Genomic DNA, 16,236 nt, shown 5'->3' on the forward strand with positions numbered 1-16,236 from the left:
ATTTTTATTACTTACTGTTTGTACTGTTGCAAATCGAACAATTCCATCATCATCACTTTCTTCCCAAATATCTTTAACAATAACTGCACCACGTTCTTTGGCTCTCTGAAAGGTCATATAAAAATACAAAATCTTTTGTAACTAAAACAAAAATAATTTCACTATATGCTAAATGTTTCTGCAGTATACTTACCTTTACAATTGTATCAAGATCTTCAACTGTAAATGCAACATCTTTCACTCCATCTCCATGTTTGACCAAGTGCTTGCCCATTTCTTCATTATTGGGCTCATATGCAGAAACAAATTGGAACAGGATCTGTTACAGATTAAGATGCTAATAAGCTAAATTTGTTATTGTTATTTGAAATAAAATTTTATTTGTTCATGTAGTCCAGTTTCATTTATCCTTCATATTCTTACATTTTTTGATTTATATAGATCTTCATTTAAAATATAGACAAATGATACTGTAAATCTCTTTATAGGACATAGATACTGATGCAGATAAAAGAGATAATCAAATGGTTACAGTATCTTCATGAACTATATAAAATTTTGGGATGAAATTCAGTGTGATCTGATTGCAAACACATGAGTGAAGGTGTGCACGAGTGCAAGCAAGTGCCCCCCCCCCCCCCCACACACACACACAAATCAACACTGTTGCATTAAGAACAAATTCCCATCGATCTGAGGCAGGGATTGCTAAAACTTCTGCATGATTGCAGTGCTCCCACTCACGGGCGAAATTCTGTTACCTGACTGCACACTTCCCCATTATCACACCTTGCTTTCTGAGTGGGAAGAGGGGTAAATTGAATTTTCCACATTCAGATGGCAATGCAGATGTGCAAGGAACACTGAACGTCTTGCATGTGGCCTGGTTACATATTTCATAAGAACGCAGATTACAAACAAAAAAGCTTTAATATTTGGAATGAAATTTTCACTCTGCAGCAGAGTGTGCACCGGTATGAAACTTCCTGGCAGCTTAAAACTGTGTGCCAGACTCAGACTCAAACTCAGAACTTTTGCCTTTCAAAGGCAAGTTTTCTACAGAAGCTACTTAAACATGACTCATGACCCCTGCTTATAGCTTCACTTCTGCCAGTAGCTAATATCGTACCTTCCAAACATCACAGAAGTTCTCCTGTGAAACTTGATTGCCAAAAGAAAAAAATATTGCAGAGACACTGCTTAGCCACATCGTGGGGGCTGTTTCCAGAATCAAATTTTCTCTCTGCAGCAGTGTGTGTGCTGATACGAAACTTCCTTGCAAGACTCAAACTCAGGTCCCCTGCTCTTCACAAAGATCTCTAGTTCAAGTCTTGGTCTGGCACGCAGTTTCAATCTGCCAGAAAGTTCTAGCTTCAGTATTATTTGGAATACCACTGCAGTTCAGTTGGTACCATCTGCACATGTACAGTGGCACTTTCTCCTGAAACAGCAAACAGTCTCAAAAACAGCTCAGAAAAGATGGAAGACTGGCAGTGTCCTCAAAACATTCAGAAAACTATTCCTGTAATTATTTCAATGCCACAATGAATTCCCCAAAATTTGCTCTTTCTTTAATGCCAGCAAGCTAAGAGAAATAGATAATTATTTGTCAGAAGTTGCCCCTTCCAGAAAGTGATTTTATTTTTAAATGTTGTTCCAGGCATGCACCTTGACTTAACCAAAATTCTTTGCTGTAATATACAGGGTGAGTCACTAACTATTGCCACCAAGAATAACTCTGAAAGTATGATAGGAGCTGAAAAGTTTGTGGGACAAAAGTTGCATAGGACAACGGGGGCCATGATATGATGTTGGTTTTTCATTGCTAGGTGGGGTTGCTTCAGAGATATGAAGTCCAACTTCATTTTTTGAAATGGGATGCTATAGTTTGGTACTTTTTTTCTGATAGTGGCTATTGAGACAAATCCAATGTTGTGTAACAGTAAGGACTTTGAAAGTCAATGAAGGTCACAAAGATGGCATGAACATCCATTTACAGAGGGTCTTACACCACCTTTTTGACCTTCGTTGACCTTCAAAGACCTTACTGTTACACATCATTGGATTCATCTCAAAAGCTGCTATCAGAAAATAAGTAGCATCGGTTGAGCTTCACATCTCTGATAGGATCCCACCTAGCAACAAAAAACCATCGTCATATTATGGCCCCCGTTGTCCCATGCAACATTTGTCCCACAAACGTTTCAGCTACTATCATTCTTTCGGAGTTATTCTAGGTGACAATAGTTAGTGACTCACCCTGTATAATGTATACTCTTCCTTTTAATTGTTACACTGAGGATCTAGTAACGAACGCGACTCCAGAAACTTTACTATTTGTGCCACCAATTTCATCACATGCTCCATGCTTGTAAATTTAGCAAAACGTGCTGCTTGATATACAGAACAATAAATCCCATATGAATTTTTTTGTCAGTTATTGCAATTTTTTGCTCTTTCATCATCAACTACATCTTAAATTCTTTCTGCATGGTGTTGTAATGTCATTCGAAAGTAAATCTGTGATACCTATTGATTCTGCAACTACATAACTGATATTGAGAATTCTCATCCTTTCCTTCTGTGATTCCCATTCATTTTTATGTTGGGATGATAGATCACAACCCTGCCTCTTTTTGTGCAAACAACCATTTGATCTATGAACTTCCTTTATACCATGATTAAATAGCGAAAGATACATAGCACGGACACCATTATTCTGTGGAACTGAAGAAAGTCATTCTGCCTGCAAAATGCCACAGTAAATGCCACAACGAATTATGGTGCATTGCACTGGTAAATGAAGTGATGCATTGTACCGAGCAGTTCTGAGAAGGACAGGTCAAAGTCATGTGAGGCTGAGCCTTGGTCTGTGCATGTGCAACACGTCATGCTGACTATGATGTAAGGCTTCTATATGGATGGAAAAAGTTCACTGAGAAGTGACAGGTTCTGAAGTTCTGTACAAGAACTATTGTCGTAATAAATCTTCCTACACATTACATTTTATGTTTATGGTGAATGGCAACATTACGTGCATGAATTATATTATTTGCACGAATTATATTATGTGCATGAATTTTGATTCACATTCTTATGAAGATGCAACTACGACTGCACTGACCTACATTGTGAATCACACACAGAAAATGAAAGCAAACACATTCTGACTAAATGGGGAGATATGGTACTTAGTCTAGCCATTTAACACGTAAGTTCTGAAAATTTTCAGTCAGCAGAAGATAAATAAACTTATCTTGACAATGTCAGATGTGAAAAATTATGTGAGAGGTGTGTTTAGAAATCAACAAATCACAATTACATGTCAAGCTATTTCATCATGTGCTTGGTAGCATGTAATGGTTTGAGTTTATGAAACTGATAATATACAAATGAAAATAATCAATTATTGATAATATAATGTAAATGGATAGATAAAAAATCTACTCACCAAGCAATGGCAGGAGAACACACACACAAAAAGGTTTAACTTTTACAAGCTTTCTGCACCATTGGCTTCTTATTCTGGCAGATAAGTTGCAGGGGAAGGAAGAGTGGTGAAAGGAAAGGACTGGAGATGTTTACAGAAAGGGGTACAGTTCAGAAAAGCCCCAGGCCATGGAAGACTTGCCTGATGGGATGAGAAGGAAAGACTAATTGTTGGGAACTGCACCAGATGATATTTGAAAACCTGAGAACTTAAAGGTGGAAGACAGGGTAATATGCGAGACAGAGATAACTACTAAAACATTTTGCACAAGTTAATAAGAGTGAAAAGTTAAGTGTATGTAACAGAGGTGGGAGGGGGGTTCACAAGAAATAGACAGGTCAGAAAATGAAAGATGTAAAAACATAAAATGGAGTGAAGAAAGGAGCAGTTAAGCAATTAAAATTAATTAGGGCAGATGGGTGCAAGAACCAAGGAAAGTTGTAGCACTAGTTCTCACCTGCAGAGTTCTGAGAATCTGTGTCTGGGGGAAGAATTCAGATTGGGGGGGGGGGGGGGGGGGGGAGGGAGGGGGGGGGGGGTGAAACAAGCACTAAGATCACGACTGTCACATTGTAAAGCATACTCTGCAACAGGACATTGTGTGTTGCCGATATACATCCTCTGCCCATGTCCATTCATCCTGACTGATAACTGGCTGGTAGTCATGCCAATGTAAAAGGCCGAACAGCATTTACATAACAGGTGATATACAACATGTGCTATTTCACAGGTGGCTCTCCCTTTGACAATATATGTTTTTCCACTTGCACGGCTGGAATAAGTGGTGGCAGGAGGAAGCATAGGGCAAGTCGTGTAGCGGGGATGGTCACAGGGATAGGAGCCATAGGGTAGGGAGATGGGTGCAGAAGGAGCATAGAGTCCGACAAGGATATTGCAGAGATTGGAAGAGCAATGAAAAGCTAATCTAGATGCAGTGGGCAAAATCTCTGACAGAATGTATCTCACTTTGGGGCATGATTTTAGGAAGAAGTCATGGGCTTCTCAAAGAAGCTGATTAATACATTCAAGACCAGGATAATACTGGGTAACAAGCAGTGTGCTCCAAAGCTGTTGTTTGGAGGGATTAGCAGTACAAGAAATGGATGCGATGGCCTGGGGAATCTGCTTTTGAACTAGGCTGTTGGGATAATTTCGTCCAGTGAAAACTGAGGTGAGAATGGTGGTGTATTGTTGGAAAGTGTCTTAATCCAAACAAATATGTTTGCCTCGAATGTTGAGACTGTATGGGAAGAACCATTTGACATGGGAAGGATGGCAACTGTCAAAATGTAAGTAATGTTGATTTTCAGTAGGTTTAATGTGGACAGGAGTGTGTAGGTGGCCTTAGTGAGGATGAGATCAACATCAAGGAAAGTGGCATGGGATTCAGAATATGACAATGTGAAATTTAATTTGGAAGAGGTATTTAGAGATTCCAGGAATTTTATCAGGTCAGCCTCACCATGAGTCCGTATGGTAAAGATGTCACCAGTGTATCTAAATCAAACCAGGGGCTGAAAACTTATGGATCCCAGGTAAGTCCGCTCCAAGCAACCTATGAAAAAGTTGGCATAGGAAGAAGCCAACCTGCTTCCCAGGTCACAGCACTTATCTGTTTGTATGTCTACCCCTCAAAGGTGAAGTACTTGTTGGTAAATATAAAGTTGGTTAAGATTAGTAAGAAGAAAGGTGGGGTGTGTGGTTTAGGTGGGTTAAGAATTTCTACGGATTGAAGTATAAGTCCTTTTGAGGGGCCTGAGGTTTTTAGGAGGGACTGAAGTCAGTTTGAATTACAGCAATCGGATCTTGATGGCAGGGGTATGGCCATAGGAACCAGTATGGCTCCTTCCTAAGCCAACCTTTCCATAGGTTGCTTGGAGGGGGCTTTACTGGGATCCATAAGTCTTCAACCCATGGTTTGGTTTACATACATTGATGACATCGTGGCCTTATGGACTCATGGTAAGACTGACCTGTTAAAATTCCTGAAATCTCTTAATACCTTTTCCTAGTTAAATTTCACATGGTCCTATTCCAAAGCCCATGCCACTTTCCTCGATGTTGATCTCATCCTCACTAAGGTCAGCTACACACTACTGTCCACATTACACCAACTAACAAACTATAGTGCTTAAATTCTGATAGTTGCCACCCTTTCTATCTCAAATTTTCCCTTCCACAGCCTCAGCATTCAAGACAAATGTATTTTGTTTGGATAAAGACTCTTTCCAGCAATACACCACCACTCCCACCTCAGACTTCACTGGACATAATTATCCCAACAGTCTCGTTCGAAAGCAGATTTCTCAGGCCATCACATTCAATCCTGGTACTGTTGATACCACCCAAAAACAACCCTGGAGCACACGTCACCCATTATTATCCTGGTCTTGAATGTATTAATCAGCTTCTTGGACAAGGCCATGACTTCCTAAAATCATGCCCTGATATCAAACCAATTCTGTCTGAGATTTTGCCCACCACACCTAGAATAGCTTTTCATTGCCCTCCCAATCTCCACAATATCCTTGTCAGACCCTATGCTCCTTCTGCACCCATCTCCCTACCTGATGTCTCCTACCCCTGTGACCATTCCCACTTCAAAACTTGCCCTATGCACCCTCCTACCACCACTTATTCCAGCCCTGCAAGTGAAAAAAATATACTATCAAAGGGAGAGCCACCTTTGAAATGACACATGTTGTATACCAGCCTTTTGCATTGGCATGACTACCACCCAGTTATCAGTCAGGATGAATGGGCATAGGCAGAGGATGTATACTGACAACACACAATAAGCTGTTGCAGAGCATGCTTTACAACATGACAGTCATGACCTCTTTACCTGTATCACCACACACACCATATGGATTCTTTCCCCAGACACAAGTTTCTCAGAATTCTGCATGTGGAAACTAATGCTACAACATGTCCTTCGTTCTTGCTACCCATTTGACCTCAATTTACGTCAGTTCCTTCTGTCTCGGCTTTTCTTCACAGTAATTACTCCTTTCTTTAATCTGTTTTAATTTTCTACATCTTTCATTTTCTGACCTGTCTATTTTTCTCTGCCCCCCTGCAACCTCTGATACATACAATAAACTTAGCTTTTTACTCTTTCACTCTTATCTACTCTTGCATGATGTTTTGCTAGTATTCTGTCTTGCATACTTCTCTGTCTTCCATCTTTAAGCTCTCAGATTTTCAAATCCCATCTGGTGCAGTCCCCAACAATCAGTCTTTCCTTCTCATCCTGTCTGGTAAGTCTTCCTTGCCCTAGGGCTCTTGGTGACTTTTCTCAACTATATCCCTTTCCTTAAAACTTTCCAGTCCTTTTCCTTTACTCCTCTCTCTTCCCCTTCAACTACTCTGCCAGAAGAAGGAGCCACTGGCTCCATATACTTGTAAAAGTTAAACCTTTCTGTGTGGATATTCTCCTGCTGCTGCTTGCTTGGTGAGTAGATTTTTTATTCATCCATGTACATTATATTGACAATATACAAAGAAACATCAAAAACTGTAGGCTCAAGTAATGGACTGTATAGCTGCAAACACACTCATAGCTTATAAGAGTCTTGTGTGCTAATCATAACTTAATCCTATTTATAGTAGAAAAAATATGTTACACAACTTACCTTATTTTGTTTTACAACATGGGCTGCAACTTTTCTAGATCCTGTTTCAAGCCCTTTGTATGCAACTGGCTCAAACCCTAGCCGGGTACAGTAGTAACTGGCAGCCTGAAAATATGTTGTGTCAATGAAAAACAGATTCTTTGCAATATAGAACAACTAAATTGTGAAACATGGATGGGACAGTTAACATATGTGGCAGTAACCAAAACCGTGTTAACCTCACACTGATTACTGCACTATTATATTCTTTCATATTACATTATCTTTCTCATCTCCTTATGTGAGGAAGAACCTTCAATAACAAGGAATGGTTTGGAAATAAACTGGAAACTCAGATCAATTCTGGTAACCTGTCTGTTGTTTGCAAATATTAATACTAACTATTGTTATTTCTGTGGTATGAAATAAATGGTTCAAAGAAAGTTTCCACCATGCTAATGACTTGATAGTTGGTGTTTTTTTAATCACAAACATCTTTATCAATACTCTTTTGACCACGATAAATCTCTATCTCTGAATATCTGTTCAGTTCACTTTGTCTCTTATCATGAATTAGACAATGCAGCTTTTGTAGATTGTTCAATCTGTACCTTTGACTCAAAGGGTCATTTCAAGCTTAGATGGTGGGCACATTGTCACTTTATTGTAAAGAGAGTTGTCAATATGGGAAGGTGCCTGTTGGATTGGCTTGTACCACAGTGACATTATTAGAACATTCAACCACTGTCATGAAACACAAAACATTGAAGATGTGCCTCACTGTGGTTGCCCATTGTTGATAACACCAGCAAATGACCTCTACCTACAAACTACAACTTGTAGGTATCTCAAGGAGAATGCAACACAACAGCACACTATATGCAGACTGCTGAAATGTGTCACTTGACAACACATGTGTAGTTGGCTGTACTGCAATTGCGAGGTTCAAATAACTGGAATCACACACCCACAGCTCTGAAGTATGTTTTGGAAATGTGAGCTGCAATCAACATGTATATAAGCCATTGCATAATAATATATACATAAGTGCAACAAAGTACATTTTTCAAACAATGGAGAAGACAATGATGGAGAAAAAGTGTTTGATAGGATATGAAACTGCAAAATAAACAACACCCGAAGTTAATGAAAATGTCTGTGAGAAGCCGACCCAAATTGTTGTTAACAGTAATAGCTGTGTGTAAAATGTCATATAATATTGTGAACCTAAGCATACCAAAAAAATGCTATCCACAATTGTAGAATGAAATAAAGAAAAAGATGAATAGCTTACTCGGTTGCAGAAAGGAAGAATAAAATCTGTATACATTTGCACCCACCAATTTACAATGTCAGTGGCACAATTCCAGCCAGTTCTCTTTCACTATCACCAGAATCGGCACCAAAACTATCATCATCATCATCATCTTCTTCTTCTTCTTCTTGTTGCTGTTGTTGTTCTTCTTCTTCTTCTTCAAGAGAAATCATTAACTGTAAATTCTCATTTAAAATTTCAATATACCCAATGTGTATGACAAACTGTGACTCTGATTTAAAGTGGCATTTAACTGATAATAAATATGCATTTATAATTCCATCAGTGGTCTGTGCTTCTCTAATATGTTTGCCAACATGGCCTACTTTCTGCCTCCATGAGGTGACATTCACATAGTAGCCTTTCCACTTCCGTTGTAAATGACTTGTTATTATTTCTAATGTAAACCTTGACATCACTCCAAACGAATTCATTTGAGTTGAAATGGCAGTGATAAGGTGTTAGCCTAATTACTATATAATCCTGTTTTCTTGCAATTTCATCTACAACATATGTAGGCATCACAGGCTTAGTTTGTTTTACAAGTGAATATCAGAAGCTTTGTCATGCTCATGCCCATAGCAATATCTCTCACCTGTACCCACTGCACCATAATTTCTTTGCAGTCACTAGTTGTTGGAGTTTTGTCTAATACCACCTAATGGTAAGGTAATTATCAATTACAAACACTATGGAACACTAAACCAGAGCAACAAATTTTTAAATCACTGCAGAAAATCACGGGTGGGCCACATCCTCATGATAGTCATATTTTTTCTCAACCAAAAAACTAAAAGTCCTTCACACACAAAACTGTTTGAAGCACCTGCATGGGCCACAATTAATCAGGATCTTCTTCCTGTTATGGATGTGTGTGATGTCCTTAGGTTAGTTAGGTTTAAGTAGTTCTAAGTTCTAGGGGACTGATGACCTCAGATGTTAAGTCCCATAGTGCTCAGAGCCATTTGAACCAATCTGTCCTACAATTTTATGCAAGAAAATACCATGAGCTACAACAACATGAGCTTTTTCAAGTAACAGTTTTCATTCATCCAACTTTTTAAAGTTAAAGCACTTACCTTTTAACACCATTCTAAGTGACATTTTCCCCCCTGAGAAAAGTTCACAGTCACATTACTGTGGGGTATTCTTTCCTGCCATAATATTCATAAATGCACCAATGAACGGCATCGGTTTGGAACAAATCAAGACCTGTAACTGGACAAGGCAGCCTTTTTTTTCTTTATAGTAGTTCTTTGGCTGAGTCCTAGAGTTTTTGAGGTATGCTCTAAAACTTTATCAGCAAAAAAAAAATGGTTCAAATGGCTCTGAGCCATCTATGGTCATCAGTCCCCTAGAACTTAGAACTACTTAAACCTAACTAACCTAAGGACAGCACACAATACCCAGTCATCACGAGGCAGAGAAAATCACTGACCCCGCCGGGAATCGAACCCGGGAACCCAGGCACGGGAAGCGAGAACGCTACCGCACGACCACGAACCGCAGACCTTTATCAGCAGGAATCAACATGTGCCCCTGAACAGAAACAAATTATTTTACTTGCTCATAAAACTCATGTGACCTTTGTAGCTATTCCAAAGCCTGATTAATTATTGGCACCCCATGATGCAATGTGTTGTCACCTGGTGAACGACAACATTTTGGTGTCTCTCTTTAATAAACAGAACTGTAGTGAAGGCAGTAACACAACATCATACAACTATACAGAAGCAGACAGTCGCACAATAATACACAGTGTCTACAAAGCCAGACAAGGCTTTTGTTGCTGTATTGTAATTGGTTCATATGTTGCAGCACCTCACATTCCACATTTGTTTTCCAGTCATACGATCAACTTTACAGCTCTTGTTAAGTGACCTTGAAGTGATACCTTGCAGCAGCCCAGGTGGAGCTTTCTGGAGGGCACTGACAGTGCTGTGTCAACGAAGACAGTATGCAATGGATGCCACACAATTAATTTAACCTCTAGGCATCCATTATGAGCAATAATAAAAACTCTGCTGACACTATGGCATGTGAAAAAGGTGGAGTAGGAAACACCTTGAATGGTACCTGGTTCAACAGTACTGGGTTCTCTTCACAGATGAGTGCAGGATTTGTCTGATTTTTTGTAATCACTGTAGAAGTAGACGGAGGCAGCCAGATATCAATGCATGTCCTAGGCATGCAAATTGATGGTTGAACATGGAGGTGAATCAGTAATATTTTGGGAAGATATTCTGTTGGACACCTGTAACCATTATTGAAGGCAAACTGAAGGCTGTCCAATATCAGGACAGGAGCCTCCAGTCTATTGTGCAGTCATTCAGTTAATTTTTATCAAAGGGTTGGTGTTTCAATGCAGTAATGCATGAGCACACTGCACCCACCCTATAAACATATTCCTTCAAGGGGCCACAATCATCTGAATGGAATGGCCTGTGTGTCTGCTGACATGAGCCTGATTGAGCAAGCTTTGGCCCCGTTGAAATTTGATTACATCTTCACAGGAATTCCCCTCATGCACTGGATAATTTCAGTAGGACTGCTGTCAAGCAGTGAAACAATCTTGGCCAGCAGTGTCTCAATAACTTTGTGACATATGTCAAGGAGGATCCAAGCATGTTATAGTGCATGGGCTGGAGCTACAGGGCAGTGAATGTTACCAGCTAGCAGATTTTACTTTCAAAGATGTGCACTTTTGAACAGACTGCCTTTATTTTGGTTACTATTTTGTATTTACTTCACAGTAAAGGTACAACGGTGAGCGAAACTAAAGGACAAAAGTAACTCATATATGATGAGTCACTGTCAAGTAATGTAGCTCAATGAAACTTTGGCCATACATAGAAAGACCTGCTACAGTGTAATGCAAAAGATAACTGAAAGAAATATGCAATGATACAAACAGAAATGTATAATACCACAACCCTTTTTGGGATCCCGTATCCTCTTCCAGTCTCATCTCCACTCTCCTGAAGATGGCATATGTGTAATATCAGTGGTTTACACCAATTTAAACTGCTGCTTTGAATTTGTCTTTTCTGATTACCTGGATTTGAATACACCAAAGATTTTTTTTGCATCAAATTAGTAATTTGCACTAATTTAAGCTATTGTTTTGATACTGTTTACATTGGGCCTCACCAGTATGTAGAATGAAGGAAGCATATTGGATTAAAAGTTAAAGTACCATCACAATTTGTACATAGAACAAACTATAGGCACATGGTAGGAATAAATTTGCTATTGTAATTATGAAGTAATTAATGATTAAAGCTCTGATATTTCTAGTCATCAGACATCAGAAAAGGAGAACTTGAGGTACTATAGAAGAATACCATGAGAAGAGAAGGGAATTAGATAAGGAATGTAGGAGGAAAAAGAGAGAATTTGAAAAAAAATGGTGGATTGATGAGTTAGAAGAGAGAAATACTGCTCAAGAAACAAGGAAATTCTATATGAGGGTTAAGGACATAAGGAAAGAATTCCAACCCAGAGCATTTTTCTGTAAAGATAAGGAGTGAAATCTGATTGGAGGAAAATATCAGATTTTAGACAGATGGGTGGTGTATTTTAGTTAACTATTGAATGCAGAATCGGAAAACGAAGGTGGGGTTGATGCCGATACGGCAGAAGAGGTGGAGCAGGAGGTAAACAGAGATGAAGAGCACCAGGGATCAGTAGCAGAACCCACACTGGAAGAAGTTAAAGTTAGTATCAAGACTCTTAAAAACAATAAAGCTGCGGGAACACAATGTATTCATCATCCAGCAAATAGTGCAGTTGTTGTGCCACTGACACATGACATTGCATGCCTTGCAATCATTTTAAATGTGGTTATAAATGCACCTGCTGTTGGATAAGGGTCCATTCTTGTCTGTTGCACAATGTAGCACTCATCTGCTGCTGTAGGTGACCATTATCGACCTGCTTATCTCCTTTGGGCAGCAGAGTCTGTGGTTTGGGACACTTCCAATGCACGTGAAATAATGTTGTGAGCAGTACTAAACTCCTGAGCTACACTCATCACACATTGTCTTCCCTCCAGTTTCCTGATTATTCTACACCATGTGAAGTCATCCAAATATTGTCTTCAGGCCATGCTGTAATGGAGAATGTAACCACAGAGCAATCTAAATGCTCACTGATTCACCCACACTGTCTTTTCTGGTTCCCTCAACAGCCTGGTGTTCTGGAGCCAGCCCCATTCGGCACTATAGCCATGCTGATCTCACACCATGTGACATCCATCTTTCTGTGCACAATTGGCAGATGTCTGAGAACATGGTCCTCAACTTTCATTTCCACCAAATAATTACTTTACCTGTATCAGCCTTAAGATTTGCAGGGCAATGTATTTTCTAAGTTTCATAAGTCTTATTCTTTCATTTCCTGTACACCTGGAATCTAGCTACACACACATTTTGCAGATGACCAGGCACTGTGAAACTTTTCTGATCAGTTTTGTGCTACTTCCTAAATGATTCTTGTGTATTAAATTAGAAATTTATTTATGGCCACAAACACTTCCAGTTTCAAAACAGTTGCATACACAATTTAGGCTGAGTTTATTGAGTTGTATACTCATGAGCAATTGAATTAGAGATACCTGCTTTACTGGAAAAAGAGTGCTGCTGTTGTGATGGTAAACAGAATTTTTCAGTATAACATAACTAGTATGTCTCAGTTTTTGTACTGGGTGTTGTCATGACAACTGAGTACAGAATGGCCATGACATACAATAATCACAACCCGATACCCTGTGGTGAACACAGAGAACTTTCCATCTCAAACTTTGTGTAGGCACTGGAATTTTCATGTATCACCATGTCAGGAGTATATTATGAGTAAATATGTTTTGGGAAAACTACTGCCTTTGGAGTCTGCTGCCTTGGGCAACAGTATATTTATGATAGAGCTCATTGAATTAGGTTGTGGTTTTTCTTGCTAATGCAAGACACATTAATCAGACATGTCCCTGGTACTGTTTCACTTGTTCTAGGAGAAGACAACACTAAAAATATGGAAGCAATGTGTTTAAGAAAAGTTAAATTTTTCATCAATGCTGTTTGCTCTGTAAATCTTATGTAACTATTCTTCACTTATGGTTTTTCCAGCCTACATGAGTCATTGTTTACGATTCTGTTACACACTAGATTCCTTTTATGATCAGAGAGTAACTGACATGTTTTCTACCAACATTTGAGTGTCTTGGTCGCTTTTACATCTAAATCACTAAACAGATCACAGTCTAAAAAGAAGTTGTTATGACTATTGCAGTGTAATTTTTAATCATATTCTGAAGCTTTAAAATAAAAAACAATACATACATTTCAGGTGTCCTCAGTTGGTACTATAAGAGAGAAAATCAGTATTAAAGTCCCAACGAATAATGTGAGTTTGTTAAGTCAGCATAATCTCTTTAACAAATTCTCTAACTGCTTTATGAAACTTAATACAGTACTTGCTTGTTGTAATGTTCCAAACTTGTTTTTACTGCTAATGCACATCTTCTACGCTTAATTAGTCCCTGTAGCCACAGTAGCTACTTATGACTCAAAACCGCACTGTTGGATGCAATTCTGCTTTTCATGTATTTAAGACATGAGAATACAGATTAGCTCTACCATCTTTTGTCTGGTGGGTATCAGCATCATTAGAGTTAGTGTAAGAGTGTCACTGCTCTGAGAAGTATTCCACACAGATCACATTTTCAGTAGTATACGGTAGTATTTGTACATCTACATATGCAGTCAGTGGTGTAGCAACTGATGTATTTTTGATATCACAGAGAAACTTATATTGAATAAATATTTAAGGAAATTAACTTTTAAGTATTCATTGTTCATATTGTTTTATCTTCAGATGACATTACGCAATAATTGCTGCTGTGTGTTAAAGCAAAGTGTACCTATTTCATTGTGTTGGCATTCGATTTGTCTAATGGTGAAGTGAGAGAGATACAATGTAAAACGTTTCTTTCTTCATTGATCATCATTAATAGCTGAGTGAGAAAGAGAACTGCTCCAAATTGCCACAAATATTATTGCATTAGCCTAGTCTAAAATACTCAAGATACCCTGCATATTTCATTGTTGTATAGATGCCACATGGTGATCAGAAAACTGTGAGCACTATTAACTTGTGTTATTCAAAACCCACTGTTGTAACACAGCATTCAGAGACCTGCTCAACATAATATTCACTAAGCCTTAAGGCCTGTGACTACTTTAATTCATCATGTTCTAAGGATCTGATTTATTTTCAGAAAATCGAGTTCTGCATTAGCATCAACAACATCTTCAGCTGACATGTCTTAAACTTTATCACTTGTATAAAGATAACTGCAAAAAATCTATATGAAGAGAGAAATTTATAATTACAACACTATGAACAAGGATACCATCATCATCATCATCAGCCAGTTGTATCACTTAATGATGTGGCCTCTTTGAGTCAGCGTGTAACAAAGCATTCCAGTAAGATCTTTCATTTTTTCCGATCCTGAGCTTGCCGTTGCCAATTGAATCCCACTGTCTTCCTTATATCTCTGTCCCATCTGTCTGGTGGTCTTCCTCTAGGTCTCTTTTGGTAAATTGGGCTACAGTCTAGGACTTGTTTAGACCATCTACCATCTTTTGTTCAAGCAACATGACCAGCCCACTGCCATTTCAAAGTATTCACTCTTTCCATTATGTTTGTGACCTTATTTCAACTGCTCTCTTCCTGTCTTTTTTGATGTAACCCAACATTGATCTTTCCATTCCTCTTTGGGTTGCTGTTAGCTTCCTAACAATGAACTCATTAATGTCCATGTTTTGCAGCCATATGTTATTACTGGCAATATACATTGGTCAAAAATAGATTTCTTCAGCTCAACCAAAAATTAGATTTCAAAATTGGAGAGTACCTCCCATAAGCTTGGCAGCCCAATTTAATTCATCATAATATTTCTGGTTTTAAATTTCCTTTCATGTTTATCAGTTGACCCAGATAGATATATTCTGTGACTCTTCGGAGTTGTGTACTTCCAACTGATATACTTCCCTCAGGTGTCCATTCATTGATCATAATCTTGGTTTTATCAATGTTCAGTTTTAATCCAACTTCAGAGCATACTAATGCAAGTTCATTAACTAATACTAATAACATACTCAGACCTATATATAAACACTTAGAGAACTCCATTTAATTGTTCTTTTTTCTGTCCAGTAATTTAAATACAGTGTATTCCTCCATTACTTCCTTATGATTCCATTCCAGAAATCCAGAAGATCTTCAGTCCCTCATCAAATCCTTAGGCCCATTATAGAACTTCTGTCCTCACCCCACCAGTGCTTGCACTCCTACCTTCTACATGCTTCCTAAAGTCAATGAACCCAACCACACAGGTGTCCCATTGTGACCAGTTACTGTGCCCCCACAGAGAATCTCTTCTCTAGCCTTCAGGCTATTATGCTTCACTTGCCCTCCTACATAAGAGACACCAACCATTTCCTGTACTGACTCTCAACAGTTCCTGTTCCCTTACCACCAGGCACCATGCTTGTCACTGTCAGTGCCACCTTCTCCTCCCCTATCCCGAAAGCCCATGGCTTTGCCTTTCCCAATGCCTAACTGATTTCAGACAAACAACCTCCATCCTTGTCACCAAGACCAACTAATCATCATCCATAATTAATTCTCCTTTGATAGCATCACTTACAAACAAATCCATGTTACAGCAATGGCACTCGCATGGCACCATCCTATGTCAACCTGTTCATGGGCCATCTAGATGAATCCTTCCTAACCATCCAGAGTCCCAAACC

At 38.9% G+C, this 16,236-nt stretch overlaps 1 protein-coding gene across 1 annotated transcript in view; it reads right to left on the bottom strand.

Moving 5' to 3' along the window:
- Window positions 1-16,236, bottom strand: part of LOC124551261 (4-hydroxyphenylpyruvate dioxygenase) — a 137,355-nt gene that overhangs the window by 22,332 nt on the left and 98,787 nt on the right. Inside the window, exons 4-6 of the mRNA XM_047126457.1 lie at window positions 7,126-7,230; window positions 194-319; window positions 16-105 (exon numbers count right to left, since the gene is read on the bottom strand). Of these exons, the coding sequence (XP_046982413.1) occupies window positions 16-105; window positions 194-319; window positions 7,126-7,230 (321 nt within the window). The remainder of the gene's footprint in view (window positions 1-15; window positions 106-193; window positions 320-7,125; window positions 7,231-16,236) is intronic.

The sequence above is a fragment of the Schistocerca americana genome, chromosome 1 (genome assembly GCF_021461395.2).
Source record: "Schistocerca americana isolate TAMUIC-IGC-003095 chromosome 1, iqSchAmer2.1, whole genome shotgun sequence".
Lineage (NCBI taxonomy): Eukaryota > Metazoa > Arthropoda > Insecta > Orthoptera > Acrididae > Schistocerca > Schistocerca americana.